At 37.8% G+C, this 20184-nt stretch overlaps 1 protein-coding gene across 3 annotated transcripts in view; it reads right to left on the bottom strand.

Moving 5' to 3' along the window:
- Positions 1–58: 58 nt before the first annotated feature.
- LOC106716731 overlaps positions 59–20184 on the bottom strand; it is a 31916-nt gene continuing 11790 nt past the window's right edge. For 2 of the 3 annotated variants that reach the window (XM_014510305.2, XM_014510304.2), the window contains exons 3-4: positions 8689–10517; positions 59–8554 (exon numbers count right to left, since the gene is read on the bottom strand). In XM_014510305.2, coding sequence (XP_014365791.2) covers positions 243–8554; positions 8689–10517 — 10141 coding nt within the window. In that variant the 3' untranslated portion in view covers positions 59–242. The remainder of the gene's footprint in view (positions 8555–8688; positions 10518–20184) is intronic. The other variant, XM_014510307.2, reaches the window with a different exon arrangement.

The raw sequence follows: 20184 nt of genomic DNA on the forward strand, positions 1-20184 counted from the left end.
ATATTTTATAATATTTTATTACATGGCAAAGATAAATAGAACATAACAGGGTTACTTTAACATTATGTTGCGCTCTAAGCTATAACATAGAAGGTATTAAATAAAAATGTATAGACTAGCAATGTTAGATTGCATTTTATTAATGAAAATAGCTATGTCTTAGTTAAATAATTTTTAAAAGCAAAATTGATTAAGGAATGCAATAATAACTCATATCGAGTAGATACATAAATATTAAGAAGTTAATGAGTTACTTTTGAGGCATAAAACTTATGTTCACGCGAGTCGCGCGTGTGTTTGAAGGGCGTGGAAGGCGACTGTAGAGTGGTGGCAGGGCAGGTGCCATGCACGTGCGTCGTGAATTCGCGCTTGTAGCTGCTGCTGCCGTCCCCAAGTACGAAGTGCGATGTGTTGCCGTGCCGAGCCACTCTCTCCACACGTTCCACGCGTTCGCTTCTCTCGGCTCTCTGGGATTGCTCTGTCCGAGAAAAGTTACCGTAGCGCGATTCGGATTGTCCGTAGAACTCACCCCCGACACGAAGATTATCTCTGACGGTAACACGCGGTTGTCGCTCCACGACCGTTGTCGATTGACCATCTCGCCTTTGAGTACGACGAGTGTCGGTATTATCAGTGTGCTGTGAAATAACAAATGTGCTGTCGCGTGCGGAGCGATGCATCGAACTAATACTTTTTCTGTCACTGCTGTGAGTAGAGTTGCTAATGTATTCTCCGCGTTCATTGAGATTTCCGATGCTCTTACGCTGAGAAGCTGCGGTCGAGCTGATGGAGTGTTGGGCTTCGTTAGTGGACGACACACCTTTGCGATGCAAGACTGCATTGGCGCTTGTTGAATCCGAGACTAAGTCAGACGTTCTTTTGTGGTATCCGCTACGTGTTGTGTTGTCTATCGGCGCCGGGATAACATCGCCGCCGCCGTGCATAGCTCGTTGAAATTCAATACTTGTTTTTGTTACGCTATCACTTAAATGATTTCTACTCGACGTGCTTACTTGTGATGATCTCGCTTGGTTCACTTGACTTGAAGTAATGACGTTACTTGTAGTTCCAATAACTCTTTGTTGAGTCGATTGCTGATTGATATGTTGCTGAGAATTCATATGATGTTGAGTAGCAGCAACGTGACCAGAAGTCAAAATTTGTTGTGCGTGGAGAGTGTTATCTCCTTCGACGTGACGATACACGGTGGTGCCGGTGGAGAGCTGTTGCTGTTGGTTCGATTGCGACTGGCCCTGATTAATTCGGCTTCCATGTATAACGTGTGTCGTATTTAAATTCTCATGACTGCGGCTTTCCGATGAAGCGCGATTTTGGTTAGAGGAATGTTCCTGTGAAGAAATAATTCTTTGTGCGCTATCACCTCGCAGTTGACGGTGAGTTATGTGACTGTCGGAAGCTGAATGCTCGGTCGAGTGTGTCGTGTGGCGTTCCTCTTGGCTTCCTTTCGTAATGTGTGTCTTGCTCGAAACTACTCGCTTAGTTTGATCATCTGTCGCATCATAGCTCTGTCGTTGATGAGAATGCGTCGAACTGTCCACGCGGTCTGATGTGTTGATTCTTTGATTAGTGTCACTGTGTAGAGATGTATTCGGAGACGAGGTGCGATCCTCCTTAATTCTCTTTGTGTTATTGTTGTCCGTATCCGCTCCTGATATCACGTTCGTTTCCACATTTCGTGTAACAGTTACCCACTTGCCAGCTATTAATTTCTTTTCTTTGATTTGTTTAATTACCTTTGTAGTAGAAGATACATTTTTAATGTTTCGTACATCTGTCTTATTATTTTCAGCTCGTTCTAAATTATTTTGGGTAGATTTGTTCATCGTATTTTGAACTATTTTATGGGAAGCTATCCGATCTAAATTATTTTGCGAGCCGGTACGATCTGTTACATCTTGACTTCTGATTGTCGTGTGTTTAGTTTGTCCTGTATGAGTGTGTTTTGTAGTAGAATGTTCAGTATGAGTTACGTTTTGTACATTTTGTGAAATAGACTGTTTTACTTGCTTTTCTATTTCATTTTTCCTTACACTTTCATTATATGTCGCATTATCAGTCCTTGTGACCAAACTTGAATCTACAACTTGCTTTGAAACATCATAATGTGCAGTGTCTTTTTGACTATATTGGGTTGAATTTTTCGGTTGAATTTCTGTCCTTTCCGGTGTTTTCGGCAATTTATCAATATCTATAACCGTTTTTAAATTATCCTTTGATTTTATAGGCGTGGACTTGTCTACTGGCTCCCATTTGGGTCTTGATGGACGATCAAAGTCACCTTCTGATTTTAAGTTATCCTTAGGGCGCACTTGAGATGGAGTTTCCCCAGGTTGCCATTGTGTTTTAGGTCGTTCGTGAAATTGGCCTTCAGGATGAAGATTATCTTTAGGCCGGATCTGTTCTGGTCTATCACCTGGCTGCCATTGTGTTTTAGGTTGTTGGTGAAATTGACCTTCGGGATGAAGATTATCTTTAGGTCGGACCTGATCTGGTCTATCACCTGGCTGCCACTGGGTTTTAGGTTGTTGATGGAATTGACCTTCGGAATGAAGATTATCTTTAGGCCGGATCTGATCTGGTCTATCACCTGGCTGCCACTGAGTTTTAGGTTGTTGGTGGAATTGGCCTTCGGGATGTAGGTTATCTTTAGGCCGGACTTGTTCTGGTCTATCGCCAGGCTGCCATTGTGTTTTAGGTCGTTCGTGAAATTGGCCTTCAGGATGAAGATTATCTTTAGGCCGGACTTGTTCTGGTCTATCACTTGGCTGCCATTGTGTTTTAGGTTGTTGGTGAAATTGGCCTTCGGGATGAAGATTATCTTTAGGCCGGACCTGATCTGGTCTATCACCTGGCTGCCACTGAGTTTTAGGTTGTTGGTGGAATTGGCCTTCGGTATGTAGGTTATCTTTAGGCCGGACTTGTTCTGGTCTATCACCAGGCTGCCATTGTGTTTTAGGTCGTTCGTGAAATTGGCCTTCAGGATGAAGATTATCTTTAGGCCGGACTTGTTCTGGTCTATCACTTGGCTGCCATTGTGTTTTAGGTTGTTGGTGAAATTGGCCTTCGGGATGAAGATTATCTTTAGGCCGGACTTGTTCTGGTCTGTCACCCGGCTTCCATTGTGTTTTAGGTTGTTGGTGAAATTGGCCTTCAGGATGAAGATTATCTTTAGGCCGAACCTGTTCTGGTCGGTCACCTGGCTGCCATTGTGATTTAGGTCGTTCCTGAAACTGGCCTTCAGGACGAAGATTATCTTTAGGTCTGACCTGTTCTGGTCTGTCACCTGGCTGCCAGTGAGTTTTCTGTCTATCGGGGTACTTACCCTCGGGATGAAGTTTATCTTGTGAACGATGTTGAGAAGGCGAATTTCTATCGTAGACTCCAGTTTTATGCTCCTCTGGAAATTCTTTATTCGGATGACGATTATCTTTTGTACGATCAGGTGAGACTGGTCTTACTTGACCTTCTCTTGGATATCTTCCGTCTGGTTTCCTCTCGTCTGTTTCAAGCTGCTTAGAATGGACTTTATCTTCAACGATTCGTGTGGTCCTATACGTACTATCATTTTTCAAATCTTCTTCTGTATATTCTGTATGTTTAATGCGTGTGTAATTACTATCATGTGGTTTACCAATATCATCATACTGTTCTTTAGGCTTATCAGAATAATAAACAATAGCCTTCTTATCTGTTTTCCTTATATCTTTTTCATCTCGTCTCGCATAGTCTTCGAAAACTCCTTCTATTTTAAGATTATCTTCTCTACGCGTTAATTTTACTCTTTGACCCTTTACTAATCTGTAAGTATCAGAAGATCTAATGTTTTCCATTTTCCCTTCCATTTTAAGATTGTCTTCATGTTTAACAATTGCAGTTTTTTCTCCTGTAACCACCTTGTAATCATTTCTGTGTTTCATATCAATAAATTCTCCTTCAATTTTTAAATTATCTTCTCTTCTTATAATATCGACTCGTTCAACATTCTGCCTGACATCCCTATCAATAGTAATGTTGTCAACGTGCTTAAACGGTTTACGTTTTTCTGCAGGTTGTGATGGAATTGCTTCAGGCGTATAAAATTTACCATCCGGTTTCAGATTATCTTGTGGCTTAACCACAGGTGCTCTGTCACCTTTAGTAGCACGGTAGTCATCACGAGTATGAAGATCAATAAACTCACCTTCAGTTTTTAAATTATCTTCATGTTTTTGTATCACAACTTTCTCAGTCTTTTCTATACGCTTATAATCGTCCCGTGAACGATAGATATCAATTTTACCCTCCATTTTCAAGTGATCCTCATGTTTTACTACGTCGACTCGATCTCCTCGTGTCACTGAATAATCAGTTCTACGAATTATCTCCATATCACCTTCTGGTTTCAAGTTATCTTTGGGTTTCTTTTGAACTGGTCGTTCAGCAGGCTGCCAATGATCTTTGTCAGGAGTAGTAAAATCACCTTCTGGTTTTAAGTTATCGTTTGGTTTCTTGGCGGTTTGTCTTTCAGCAGGTTTCCATTTATCTTGCTTAGGTTGTTCAAAGTCCCCTTCAGGCCTAAGATTATCTTTAGGTTTCTTTTGGGTGGGGCGCTCTGCTGGACGCCATTTATCTTGCTTCGGTTGTTCAAACTCACCTTCTGGCTTAAGATTGTCTTTGGGTTTCTTTTGTATAGGTCTTTCAGCTGGACGCCATTCCTCATGTTTAGGCTGTTCAAAGTCTCCTTCAGGTTTAAGGTTATCTTTTGGCTTCTTTTGAATTGGACGCTCTGCAGGTTGCCAGTGGTCCTTGTCAGGGGTTGTAAACTCCCCTTCTGGTCGTAAGTTATCTTTAGGTTTAGTAGGCTTTTGTCTGTCTGCAGGATGCCATTCATCATGCTTTGGCTTTTCGAAATCACCCTCTGGTTTCAAATTATCCTTGGGTCTCTTTTGTATTGGTCGTTCAGCAGGTCTCCATTGGTCTTTTTCGGGTGTTGAGAATTCGCCTTCGGGTTTTAAATTATCTTGAGGCTTTTTCGGTGCTTGTCTATCAGCTGGACGCCATTCATCCTGTTTAGGTTGTTCAAATTCACCTTCGGGTTTCAAATTATCCTTAGGTCTCTTTTGTGTTGGACGCTCAGCAGGTCGCCATTGGTCTTTCTCGGGAGTTGTGAATTCACCTTCAGGCCGCAAGTTATCTTCTGGTTTTTTAGCAGTTGGTCTGTCAGCAGGGCGCCACTCATCTTGTTTAGGTTGCTCAAATTCTCCTTCTGGTTTCAAATTATCCTTAGGTCTCTTTTGCGTTGGGCGTTCCGCGGGTCTCCAATGATCCTTTTCAGGTGTCGTGAATTCGCCTTCAGGCCGTAAGTTGTCTTCTGGTTTTTTGGCAGTTGGCCTTTCGGCTGGACGCCACTCATCATGTTTGGGTTGCTCAAATTCTCCTTCTGGTTTCAAATTATCTTTAGGTCTTTTTTGCGTCGGGCGTTCAGCAGGTCTCCATTGGTCTTTTTCGGGTGTTGTAAATTCACCTTCGGGTCTTAAATTATCTTGAGGCTTTTTCGGTGTTTGTCTATCAGCTGGACGCCATTCATCCTGTTTAGGTTGTTCAAATTCACCTTCGGGTTTCAAATTATCCTTTGGTCTCTTTTGCGTGGGACGCTCGGCAGGTCGCCACTCATCATGTTTAGGTTGCTCAAATTCTCCTTCTGGTTTCAAATTATCCTTAGGTCTCTTTTGCGTGGGGCGCTCAGCAGGTCGCCACTGATCTTTCTCAGGAGTTGTGAATTCACCTTCAGGCCGCAAGTTGTCCTCTGGTTTTTTAGCAGTTGGTCTGTCGGCTGGACGCCACTTATCATGTTTAGGTTGCTCAAATTCTCCTTCTGGTTTCAAATTATCCTTAGGTCTCTTTTGCGTGGGACGCTCAGCAGGTCGCCATTGATCCTTCTCAGGAGTTGTGAATTCACCTTCAGGTCGCAAGTTGTCCTCTGGTTTTTTAGCAGTTGGTCTGTCGGCTGGGCGCCACTCATCATGTTTAGGTTGTTCAAATTCACCTTCGGGTTTCAAATTATCCTTTGGTCTCTTTTGCGTGGGACGCTCGGCAGGTCGCCATTGATCTTTCTCAGGAGTTGTGAATTCACCTTCAGGCCGCAAATTATCCTCTGGTTTTTTAGCAGTTGGTCTGTCAGCTGGACGCCACTCGTCATGTTTAGGTTGCTCAAATTCTCCTTCTGGTTTCAAATTATCCTTAGGTCTCTTTTGCGTGGGGCGCTCAGCAGGTCGCCACTGATCTTTCTCAGGAGTTGTGAATTCACCTTCAGGCCGCAAGTTGTCCTCTGGTTTTTTAGCAGTTGGTCTGTCGGCTGGGCGCCACTCATCATGTTTAGGTTGTTCAAATTCACCTTCTGGTTTCAAATTATCCTTTGGTCTCTTTTGCGTGGGACGCTCGGCAGGTCGCCATTGATCTTTCTCAGGAGTTGTGAATTCACCTTCAGGCCGCAAATTATCCTCTGGTTTTTTAGCAGTTGGTCTGTCAGCAGGACGCCACTCGTCATGTTTAGGTTGCTCAAATTCTCCTTCTGGTTTCAAATTATCCTTAGGTCTCTTTTGCGTGGGGCGCTCAGCAGGTCGCCATTGATCTTTCTCAGGAGTTGTGAATTCACCTTCAGGCCGCAAGTTGTCCTCTGGTTTTTTAGCAGTTGGTCTGTCGGCTGGGCGCCACTCATCATGTTTAGGTTGCTCAAATTCACCTTCTGGTTTCAAATTATCCTTAGGCCTCTTTTGCGTGGGGCGCTCAGCAGGTCGCCACTGATCTTTCTCAGGAGTTGTGAATTCACCTTCAGGCCGCAAGTTGTCCTCTGGTTTTTTAGCAGTTGGTCTGTCGGCTGGACGCCACTTATCATGTTTAGGTTGCTCAAATTCTCCTTCTGGTTTCAAATTATCCTTAGGTCTCTTTTGCGTGGGACGCTCAGCAGGTCGCCATTGATCCTTCTCAGGAGTTGTGAATTCACCTTCAGGTCGCAAGTTGTCCTCTGGTTTTTTAGCAGTTGGTCTGTCGGCTGGACGCCACTCATCATGTTTAGGTTGTTCGAATTCTCCTTCTGGTTTCAAATTATCCTTAGGTCTCTTTTGCGTGGGGCGCTCAGCAGGTCGCCACTGATCTTTCTCAGGAGTTGTGAAATCACCTTCAGGCCGCAAGTTGTCCTCTGGTTTTTTAGCAGTTGGTCTGTCGGCTGGACGCCACTCATCATGTTTAGGTTGTTCGAATTCTCCTTCTGGTTTCAAATTATCCTTAGGTCTCTTTTGCGTGGGGCGCTCAGCAGGTCGCCACTGATCTTTCTCAGGAGTTGTGAATTCACCTTCAGGCCGCAAGTTGTCCTCTGGTTTTTTAGCAGTTGGTCTATCGGCTGGACGCCACTCATCATGTTTAGGTTGTTCGAATTCTCCTTCTGGTTTCAAATTATCCTTAGGTCTCTTTTGCGTGGGACGCTCAGCAGGTCGCCATTGATCCTTCTCAGGAGTTGTGAATTCACCTTCAGGTCGCAAGTTGTCCTCTGGTTTTTTAGCAGTTGGTCTGTCGGCTGGACGCCACTCATCATGTTTAGGTTGCTCGAATTCTCCTTCTGGTTTCAAATTATCCTTAGGTCTCTTTTGCGTGGGGCGCTCAGCAGGTCGCCATTGATCTTTCTCAGGAGTTGTGAATTCACCTTCAGGCCGCAAGTTGTCCTCTGGTTTTTTAGCAGTTGGTCTGTCGGCTGGACGCCACTCATCATGTTTAGGTTGTTCAAATTGACCTTCGGGTTTTAAATTATCTTTAGGTCGCTTTTGCGTCGGGCGTTCAGCAGGTCTCCATTGGACCTTTTCGGGAGTCGTAAAATCACCTTCAGGTCTTAAATTATCTAGTGGCTTCTTCGGCGTTTGCCTCTCTGCTGGACGCCACTCTTCATGCTTAGGTTGCTCAAAGTCGCCCTCGGGTTTTAAGTTGTCTTGAGGTTTCTTTTGAGTTGGACGTTCGGAGGGTTTCCACTCATCTTTTTTAGGAGTCGTAAAGTCACCTTCTGGCTTCAGATTATCTTGTGGCTTTTTGGGTTTTTGCCTTTCTGCAGGACGCCATTCGTCTATTTGTGGTGTTTCAAAATCGCCCTCTGGTTTTAAGTTATCGCTAGGTTTAATTTTCTTTCGTCTGACATCAATTGTCTCATAGGTTTTATATTCTTCTTGTGATGTCGTAACTGTTTCTATATTTTCGGTAGAATAAAACTTTTCAAAATCTTCTTTTGTCCATGTACGACGACGATGAGGACGTTCAATAATAGCATTCTTTTCAGTGTAATCATTTTGGTTTGAAGTTATAAATTCTATTTCACCTTCTCTTATTAAATTGTCTGTTTTTCGAGTAACCAAGGTAGTTCTCTCAACAGTATCAGTGTGGTCTATAAATTCAGATTTTGAAGTAGTTTCGGTTGTCATGTCTCCTTCTATTTTAGTCCAAGTGTTTCGCCGCACCGGTTTTGGTCTTTCAACTGGTTTCACAGTATACTCTGTTCTCGATGTGGTGGTATCTGTTAACAAAATAAATAATCATTACATTGTACTTTTTACAAAAGAAAATAAAAGTTTACGTAAAAAGAAGTCAATGGATTTTAAATTTAAAATGTTAACAACATTTTTAGTTAATGATATAAATCACGCTCACCTGTAAATTCACCTTCTATTATGATATTGTCCGTACGTCTTATAATTTCAGCCCTTTCTCCAGTAACTACTTTATAATCGTCTTCTATCGTTCTCCTAGTAGTAAATTCGCCTTCGGGATGTAAATTATCTTTCGGTTTTTTAACAATAGATTTTTCGGCTGGTACAAATTCTTCTGGTTGACGTTTTGTGAATTCTCCTTCAGGCTTAAGATTATCTGTGGGTTTCTTTTGTACTGGTCTTTCGGCGGGTTTCCATTCATCTTTTTTGGGTGTTGTAAACTCACCCTCTGGCTTTAGATTGTCTTCAGGTCTTCGCACTGGTTCTCTTGCACCAGGACGCCACTCTTCGGGTTTACGTTTTTCAAAATCTCCCTCAGGTTTAAGGTTGTCTTTTGGACGCCGAACTGGTTCTCTGTCTCCTGGATACCATTCCTCCGGTTTCCTTTTTTCGAAATCTCCCTCTGGTTTCAAATTATCTTCTGGTTTTTTAGGTTTTTGCCTTTCTGCTGGTCGCCATGGTTCTTTCTCGGGTGTTTCGAAATCTCCCTCGGGTTTAAGATTATCATGCGGGCGTCGCACTGGTGCCCTATCTCCCGGTTGCCATTCCTCGGGTTTCCTCTTTTCAAATTCTCCTTCAGGTTTAAGGTTGTCTTTTGGACGCCGAACAGGTTCTCTGTCACCTGGGTACCATTCTTCGGGTTTCCTTTTCTCAAAATCTCCCTCTGGTTTCAAATTATCTTCCGGTTTTCTAGGTTTTTGTCTTTCTGCTGGTCTCCAAGGTTGTTTTTCTGGGGTCATAAATTCTCCTTCTGGCCTCAAGTTGTCATCCGGTCGACGAACGGGTGCCCTATCTCCGGGATGCCATTCTTCAGGTCTTCGTTTTTCAAAGTCTCCTTCTGGATAAAGATTATCTTCGGGACGACGTATTGGTGCGCGGTCACCAGGGCGCCAATCATCTGGTTGACGTCTTTCAAATTCACCTTCAGGTCTTAGATTGTCAACAGGTTTCTTAGGCGTAGGACGCTCTGCTGGTCGCCAAGACTCCTTTTCAGGTGTATTAAAATCACCTTCTGGCCTGAGATTGTCATTGGGACGACGTATCGGAGCCCTATCTCCCGGACGCCATTCTTCTGGTCTTCTTTTCTCAAACTCACCTTCAGGTTTTAGGTTGTCTTCGGGACGACGCACAGGAGCTCTATCACCAGGTGCCCATTCCTGCGGCCTTCTGTTTTCGAAATCACCCTCAGGTTTCAAGTTATCTTCGGGACGTCGCACAGGAGCTCTTTCACCGGGACGCCAATCTTCAGGTTGACGCTTTTCAAAATCGCCTTCTGGCCGTAAATTATCCTCTGGCTTTCTCGGTTTTTGCCTTTCAGCAGGTTTCCATGGCTCTTTTGTGGGAGTGTCGAATTCTCCCTCAGGCTTCAAGTTATCTTCAGGTCGACGAATTGGAGCACGATCGCCAGGTTGCCATTCTTTGGGCTCCCGTCTTTCAAAATCTCCTTCTGGTTTTAAATTGTCTTCTGGGCGTCTAACGGGTGCCCTCTCACCTGGTTTCCATTCTTCTGGACGCCGTCTCTCGAATTCTCCTTCAGGTTTAAGGTTATCCTCTGGCTTTGTAGGTTTCGGTCGTTCAATAGGCTGCCAGCGAGGCCGCTCCGGTTCTTGAAAGTCCCCTTCAAGACGGAGATGGTCTTCATGATGAACGGCAGTAGTCCGGCTTACATGTTTCTCGTCGTAATCTTGTTTGTATGCGGAAACCACGCTCGTCGTGTGCTCCACATCGAACAATGGCTCCGGGACATCGTTGTGTGGGCAACGGTGACGCCTGGAAAGTTACAAAAATATAGACATAAATCAGGATTTTCTATTACATGTAACACATTTGATTTTGTCAAAAAATAATTTTCAGGGGTGTAAAATAGTTTGACTTTTAACGTAACACTTATTCACACCTTTTGCATCGATAAGGATGTAGATAAATTGGAAAACGCCGAGGCAGAGGCAAATGCGGCAGCGTCAGCGATCCGGCCATCACCCGCATCCATCTCGCTCACATCATTCTACTTCGTTAACAACAACACACTGTACTAGCTAAATTACTCTCATATTTTGTTACTGTTTTTTCGCACTTTTTAAAAGACAATTGCATATTTGTTTGAAGCCTTTTTCTAAAATAATTTCTTATAGTACCAAATTCACAACCCATTGCTTTCGCCGTTTTCAGACGTAGTTTCTTAAACAATGATAATACATGATTTTATCACGTTTATAATTAGCTCACATACTTTTGTTCATAATGTAAGTTATCATTTAAAGATTTTTTTATCCTTAGGCCATAAATATTTGTTGAAGTAAGCCCTCCGTTAAACACAAACGCGCGATTTGTACTGCCGCACCATTCGCCTTCGCATTCTGAAATTTCTCACGCAAATACGATGATTTTTTTTATCCGCTAATATATTTATTATAACTAAATACCTAGTTTTGAATAATTGTTTTACATTTTTTTATTAATGTTATTATATTTAATGTTTCAGCTTTAAATGCTGAAAACGGCGAAAATAATCAATAGGATTTTGTTACTATAGAAACAGTTCTTGAAATGTTTAACAAAGTCCTCGGGTTAGATCTATTGATTTTGTAATAAAGTAGAAAAATACATTAAGAATAATAGATAGAAATTGATTTAAAAGTAAACTCATCTACTAATTTCTTCGAAAAACTAAGTAATACATACCTACATGAAACAAAAAGACGCGGTAATTTATTAGCAAAATGAAAGTTAAGACTGTATGATGCACAAAGGCGTAGCAAAGGGGTTAAGTGGGCGTTTGTAGCAGCCATTCCAGATTTAGCTGTGACTCAGTCAATCTAAGGAACACAATGAACCCTTCATTACTGCAGCGCCGTTCTAATTTAACAGAAGCTTTAAGTTTTTATTAGGTAACAAAATATCTCTACTATTGCGATGCAAGAATATTCATTAGAACTGAAACGTAGAAACTTCTAGAAGTTGTGAAAGCTGGTTTATTCTTATTTATTTGAAAAAATCTCTAATATTCATAACAATCAATAGACAACAATATTTATTATGATCAGCTTTTAAGTTATTTTGTATTTTCTAAGTTATTAAGATGAGATTGGTTTTGAAAACAAATCCCAACAAATTTCTTTGACTGAGAATCAAAGTGTAACATATAGAAAATTGTAATCGTTATCGAAAAGCTTCGTTTCAGTATCGACGTGATAGATTATTTAAAGCCCCAAGCCATTGTAAACAGTCGCCTAGCAACGCGCAACAAACACGTCCTACGTAATTACATCCTTAAAAAGTCAGTAGCATAGGTGGGCACAGTTAATCAAAAAGTTAACTTCGTTAATCGTTAATTCGTTAAATAAAAATTTAACTTCGTTAATCGTTAAAGCGTTTAATTTAAGAAAATTTAACGCAAGTTAAAGTTAACAGTTAAAGTTAATTTTGGTTTATATTACTAGTATAGGGCGCAAGCGGGAAATGGCCATACGAATAATCTCCGAATCATATGGACTAATTTTGTCGAGACTTTCAATAGAACTTAGGCTATTTTTTTACTGCGCTTACGAAATCTCAGGCGAGCGCTAATCCTATCTATAGTTTAGTTATATAATATACTCAAATAAAATTTTGACGATTGGGGTGATGTACTACTGCCTGTACGACATTAATGACATAGCATGCACTAGTTACACACACTTATATACTTCACTGACAATGATGGACAATTGACCTTTTCAGTCATTTTTTTATCGACCATCCATCTTCACGGAATTAGAGAACTAACTAAATTTAGACAACACAAGTTTTCTATTAAACAGTGAGACATACTCGTATTATGGTAATATTCAAAAGAATATCAATCTCAAATCTCAAACAAAATGCAGTAAGAAGGGACATAAACGTAAGTATGTTTAATACATCTCAAATATAAAATGTCACCTATTTACTTCGGCCGACACCGACTGCGAAATAACAATAATTATACAATATAGATATGTTACAAGAAAGAAGAGAACTTTCTTTAGAGTTTAGAGGGTTTTCATGACATTATTTTGTTACTTTTCAGTGCATTTTGTTTGAGATTGTTTTTTATGTTATTGTAAAGGTCACTTGTGCCGACATTTGAGCCGTTTATTTTGAAAGTGACCTAACTCCGTTTTTCATTTTTTTGCCGATTACCATGGTTACATGTACAACTTCATGTTATTTATCAGTGAAACACTTCAGATTATCAGAGAAAAAACGATAAATTTTTTACACATAAGTTTTCCGAATTAATTAAATAACTGATCCGTGTAGTTTGAAAGTGGCCCAACTCCATTTATAGTTACATCAAGTTATTGTTTCATGCATCTTAAAACATATTAAAAAATTAAGAAGTGAAAAACACATCATAGCTTACAAGTGACATGTGCACCGAGCAAAATAGAAACATTAAAGTAGCTTTAATGTGGTTGAAAATTGTCGAAGCTTTGGATAATAATATAGAAATTATAGATCATAAATTTTTAATGATATTAACATTCGTTTTTACCAAATGATAGAGATTTAGCCGTGGTAGAAACGGCATTAAAAAAAAATAATTTACTGTACGTTCCCCAAAATTATTACAAGATTATTAAAAAGTGTCGGAAGGGTAATAATTTTATTCTAAATGAAATGAGACAGGAAGATTTTGTATCGACAAAATTATTAGAAGACGCTATTTTTAAAAGAGTAAAAAATTCTGATGGAGAATCAGTAAACTGGTTAAGAAAGAAATCAAAGAATATGTTGGATGCGTTTTGTCAGAAATGAACCATACAAATTTTTTTATAAGACATCCATGAATGAAAATGAAAATTTTAAAGTTCTGTATTTATTACCACGTCGGGGTAGTCTAGTAAATTGTTTTGTAATTTTATGTTTGTTATTTTCTATGTTCTGTAATTAAAAAATGTTTTGAATCGCATAAATTATGTTTCCGAAGTGTTTTCAACATATTATGCTAAACAAATTCCGTATTATTTTTTTTAATTTGAAACATCTTAAATTATGTTGAATGGACTTGGGCACCTTCAAATTTTATAATGAATCTGGCTGTTAATTTTGAAAGTGGCCCAACTCCATTCTTGATAAGAAAACGCACGTTATTTACTTAATAAATGCAACTATTTTAACAGGAACTTTAAATTTAACATCCTTAGATACGCTTAAGCAGTATGACTCCTTAGTATCTTATACGTATATTTTTAAATTCATTGAAACGCAAAACTTTCAATATCTCGATTTGAAGATAAATGGAGTTAGGCCACTTTCAAAATAAGCGGCTCATTTCATATATTAATCTTAGTATAACACAATTTAACATTATTTCACTAACATAATTATTTTATCTTTTTCCTCATTCTTTCTCGTTTTATCGTATACTTTTTTTTTGTAAACAAACAAATTATCTTCGCTATTGTCTTTGTGCAGCGCACGTGCATCCCCGACCATTAGAAGGGTTGGGGCCATAAATCCATCGAGTTCGTTATCGCATTCTCTGTGCGGGCTGTCCATTTGATCCTTTGTTCATATTTTTAAAATGCAAAATTATTTTTCGTTGACCATGAAGAAGCCCCAAAAAAACAAACGACGGTAATAAACACCTAAATCCCTTTTGTTTTTGAGGAATGTTTATTGCGTGCACATTTCGTCTTTCGTATTTTTAAATTTATTTTTCATTGTTTGTTTCTTATCTACGCAATGACAAAAAAATCCTATTTGTACGCTTTTTCAAATGAACCATAAACGATTTTTTTTTATATTTTTTGCCGTCTTTAAACTTCAATATTAAAATAAACATTTTCGTCGCCTACAAAGTTTAGTTGTAATTTAGTTACGACGTTGAAGAGTTATGCACACTTGATTATTTTGATTGCAATTCAACGCAGTGTTTATCTTTTTTACTAGATTTTTGCGTTTCACGTATAAGACAAAGTGTATAATTATTGTATTTAGAATAAAGTACTTTCGTACCTTATGTTGATTTTATAACAAAATCATGTTCTAAAAAAAAGTGATGTTAAATAAATGAAAACTAGTTTTAATGTGAATAAAATGTAATATAGACTTTTCGAGATATTTGTGTAAATGTGAAATAATTAATAAACTTTGAAGGTGTCTAGCGCCTAAACTTCGCAATATTTGATAGAGGTAAGTTTGGTTAAATCGTCACTATTTTCTAACAAGGATTCTGCGGTACTCTTTTGATCAAGTCTTTCCCGGCCGCTCGGTGTATTGTATAACCTACATACACTCGCACTCGCTCGTTCTCGTTCTCTCTCGTTCTCGGTCACCATTCGACTCGCCGACGGTCCCCGAACATAGCCGAACTTACGAATGTAGCCTGATGCATAATTTAAATAAAATGACAACACGTCAATAAGTGTCTATTGTTACAATTAACGGACTAAATTAACGGAAGTGAAATTTAACGGAAGTTAACAAGAGCGTTAACACTTTTTGAATTTAACTTAAAAGTTAATCCGTTAAGGAAAATGTTAACTTCGTTAATTAACGATTAACGGATTAACGAGTTAATGCCCAGCTCTGGTCAGTAGTAATCGGTTTTCTACGAAAAAAGGAGTGTTTTTTTTTCAGTCCTTTAATATTGTAGAGTATTGTCTAATTTAATTTATTTTTTTATAGGTTTTATATAAGGTGTTTTATATACAAGACATATTTCTTTTTAAAAGATAAATACATCAACGGGTTCATCTTTCTCGAGACGCACACTGAGTTATTTTCTCTCACAGGCTGTATGTGTGGTCTTGTAAGGTCATGTGAGTCAGAACAATATTCTCAGATATGTCATGGTCGGCGTGTTCACAGAAGCCCTTGTTAATTATTCAGAAATTACCTCATTGATCAACTTCATGTTGTTTTTATCCTTATTTGTAATATAGGTCGTTTGCTTTATAATGTTTACTTTAGCAATGAAAAAAGTATGAAGAATTTATTCAATGTCAAACAAAATAGACCCAATCGGAACTCTAGTACTTAGTTTTAGTATTCTCAAAGTCACATCACTAACACTAACGATTAGAAAAAAAGCAAATCAACAATTACGAGATCATTAAGAGAATATGCTCGCAGTATTTTCCAGGAACTAAAAATTCATTTTTTAAATCTTTCTATAAAAAAATGTTTTATGCGCTATAAATGTTGATATATTGATTTTCAATATATATATATATATATATATATATATATATATATATATATATATATATATATTTATATATATATATATATATATATATATATATATATATATATATAAATATATATATGTATATAATAGGCACATGATTGCTGCAATTTGCATGTGGTATGAATAAAGCATTTGTTGTTGCAGTTTGAGTCACAACTAAGCAAGCGCTGACTGGATCGAAGATGTTCTCTATATTGGGATGATTACTCAACCGACTGCCGACTCGACTCCACTCAAATATTATTACACAGAATTCCGATGATTCAAAAAGCACCGAGTGAGATTTATTTACAAAAAAACAATGCGCTTTTTGTAGATTCAGGAATAATGACGATACATTTAATTATACTCGTATAACTAATGATTTGTAAATTTATTTCAGCTTAGGAAAAGCGAATTACTACATTTATGCTTTGCCTTTTCTATCTAATTACTTAGTTTAAAAAAATAATGCGCTTTCTCTAAAGATCTAAGCTTGAACAGCTAAATAATAGATACAAATTACGTAACATTTTAATATCTATGTATTAATATCAATATCTATAACTTAACATAACTTCTTCAACATACTATAGGTAGTATAACTTAACCACTTAACATATTCAAATATTTAAAGCATCTTCTAAATCCCTCTATAACTTATTCAAGTTATGTTTTAAGATGATTACCAATTTTTTAAATTTTTAGTGCAACCGACAGCGTGGCGTGTTCACTTTTATGGGTTAAAATCGTTGTGGCACTGAACGTGTTAAAAAGCTAAGTTCAGTTATCATTATTTTGGATTTATCATCAATCATCTAGTTCAAAATATGCTTACACAAATTGGAAGTATAATATTAACTAAAGTAATTTGTTTTCAATGCATTTTTTGCAATTGCCAAGACAGTCAAGGTGATCCGCCTATTCAAGTTTTTCAAGTACGAAATAATCAAGCATAGGAAGTAATTTGAAATTATGGCATCACCGTAATCGGCTACGTTGGCCGTTCACATTTAGCGTGGGCTTTTTATGCAATTGTGTGACCTCATAGATCAAGCCAATAATATATTTTTTATGTCCAACAGCTTTAAACCTCATTACACCTTGAGTTTAGATCAACCAGGAATAAAAATACGGTCTCCAGTTTACTATTTCAATGAAAAATTTACACACCTATTAAAGACAATGACTTTGTAAAACTCAGGTCATTTGTATCTACGAGTATTTCGGAATTATTGTGACCGATTAGCGTTTTTTTTTTTGAAATGATCTGTAATTGACTTGCGGTTATAGACTCTCGCTCAATTTACGTCATCATTATATTATTAGAAATGTGAGAATTGTCAAATTATACTCTAACAGCAAATATTCATGTACATATTCCATTTTAACAATCGTGAAACGTTCTCATATCGTTAGAAGTCACCTTTTAAATAACCTTTCAGCGAACTATAAAGGTGATCTTTTTGACCCCAACAAATGCAACTCATAAGAAAGAGAAATTACTTAACATTTAATAGTACGTAGTAGTTAATAGCAACGTTAAGTACGTAGTTAAATGCATTTTTATTTTATTATTCGATTCATATAAAGCGAAGTATTTAAAATTGCAGTCATATTTTGGTGAATAGAGTGATAGCGTCATGCCAGCGGCGAAGCGGCCATATGGTCGACGACCTTCTACAGCATTGGCATAAATGACGGCCTGTCTAACAGTTTTTACACCTACACGCTTTTTAGTGTCTATGCATAATAATAATAATCTGCAATATACTTCACGAAGAAAAAGAACTCATATCATTATTCTTAATCATAAAAATATAATCTGACTAGTTTTTGCCCGCGAATTCGTCCGCGCGGAATTAAAAATTACTCACTCAGTGGCCTAAGTGTTATTTCAGAATATGTTCTATACATGTTCGCCAAATTTCAGATATATTCATGAAGCCGATCTGGAGATAAGTAATAACAAACATCTATCCATCTAAATCTAAACTTTCGCATCTTTTTAATATTATAAATGCGAAAGTTTAGATGGACGGATGTTTTAGAAGGTATCACCGGAACGCCTCAATGGATCTTGATGAAATTAGGCACAGATGTAGAACATAGTCTAGAAGAACATATAGGCTACTTATTAAGTTTTTTAACTTTGGGCGGATAGTTTATAATATTTCTAAGTTTAGGTTTAAAATAATCGTAACTTAAAACTGAGTATTGAAATATTATATTAAATAATTTATTTACAATTTAATCTAACATATGACTTAACATACGCTGACTTGGTTATATGTTTTTATTTTTATATAGTAAAACTAACATCATACAAGTGAGTTTATTTGGAATGATTAATGTAGAACTGAAGGATAAAAACAATCAATAAGTATTGAGCCCGTGACAGGACCTTGATTAACTTGAGAAGGTGATAATTTATGAAGGTTTAGGTACATATAAAACCTTACTTCCAAATACAGTTACAGTGACTCTGATGTGACCTGAATATCAACATATTGCCATCCTACTCATTCTTTTAGGGAAAAAGCAAGATAACAAATGTTCTTGTACCCGTATTATTGTTACGTAGGCGATTGAAAATACGATGTATGTAATTACATGATATCAAATTGACCTGCTTGTGGTAAGGCAAGTACTAACGGATAAGTAAAGTAATAAAAATCCTAGCGGCGTCGTAAAAGGATACGACTGTCATTATGTATGCTTACCGCGTTTGTTACATGCTAACAAGTCATAATAATGTCATATAAATAAAATATTAGTATGCCGTAGAAAAGCAGATTTAGATTTGTAAAACTTTCTTGAGAGATAACAATGCATCTGCGATTCCTCTGGTATTGCAGATGTCCATGAGCGTCGATGAACACCTTGGTGTTCCCGCTGCTCGTTTGACCATTCGGGGGTGATTAATTCACACTGGCACTAATGAAGGACCACGTTGGGTCCGAAACTAACCAGTGTCGATACCGGTCTTTCATACCATGAGGTTGGCCTTTTTATTCTAATTACCAATGGATTTGTGTATTAGCTAACGTGCCTTTGCAGTTTTGAAGACAGCAATATTGTTATCGTTATTAGGTGGCTTAATCTTTACTAATATGTTAATAATCTTAACTAATATCTAAATAAGCATAGAATAAAAAAATGAAAACCGTTCCCTAGAGAACTGTTTATTATAATTGAGGTTAGAAGACATCTGTTAATACAAGTTAAATTGTTTTCCTTATACACATTATACAAAGAAATGTCTTCTCGCGAAGACCTAAATACTTGAAAGTAATAAATGAATACTTAGTTGGCGATCGGTGCGCCATTTTAGGCGTCGTCCGCACGGCAACTTTCCAGCGTCATTCGGGTCGTTCTTTACCGACGCCATATTTGTTTTGTCACCAGACATTTCGTAACCATATTCAGCACATAAACAATTTTGACAGCTTCCTGAATATTACTTAATACATGTTAAATTAATCGTTTTTATTGTAGGTAATTTGCAACTGTAATAAATTCAAATTGGTGTTGCTTTTGCTATTTGACGTCTATACCAATTCACAAGGGATACGAAGCTATAATTTTTTTATAAGATCTCAGTCGAATCCCTGAAGTGAAGACACAAAAGTGATAATAAGAAAGCCACGGAATGCAGAAAATGCCATGAGTTCATCTGTCACTTTGACGTAAATAATCGCTTTCAAGGTTTAAACGCGCGTGATAAGAATTCATGAATTTGTAGCGCAAAATGGCAGACACGGTAAAGATGTAATATCCAGTGTTTTAACAACCTATAACGTACATATAACCCCTGTAAATCTAACTTTATTTATATATAAAACTAGGAATAATTAACTATGTACCTAAAAAATAACATTCAAGTTAACTACTTATTTTGTATGAAACATTAAAATATAAAGATCCATATACTTTATCCTGTGATAATTTGGGAGAAGATACCCCATTCTCGTCACTTGAAGTGAATAGGTAGTTTTGATTTCCGCGACTAAAATCTCTGAACAAAACATATCTCCATCCCTGTCATTATCTTTGACAAAATACTCGTAGAAATAACAATCTGATATAAGTGAAGATTTTGTCTCAGAAACAAAACCTTTATGATTGACAGACAAATATACCGTTCATCAAGTTAGTTTCAAGTAAACGGTAAAGTTGTATAACTTCAAAGGTTCCAGGGAATTATTCATTCTGAATGCAGTTAAAATTTTGTCTCCG

Source organism: Papilio machaon, chromosome 16 (genome assembly GCF_912999745.1).
Source record: "Papilio machaon chromosome 16, ilPapMach1.1, whole genome shotgun sequence".
Classification (NCBI taxonomy): domain Eukaryota; kingdom Metazoa; phylum Arthropoda; class Insecta; order Lepidoptera; family Papilionidae; genus Papilio; species Papilio machaon.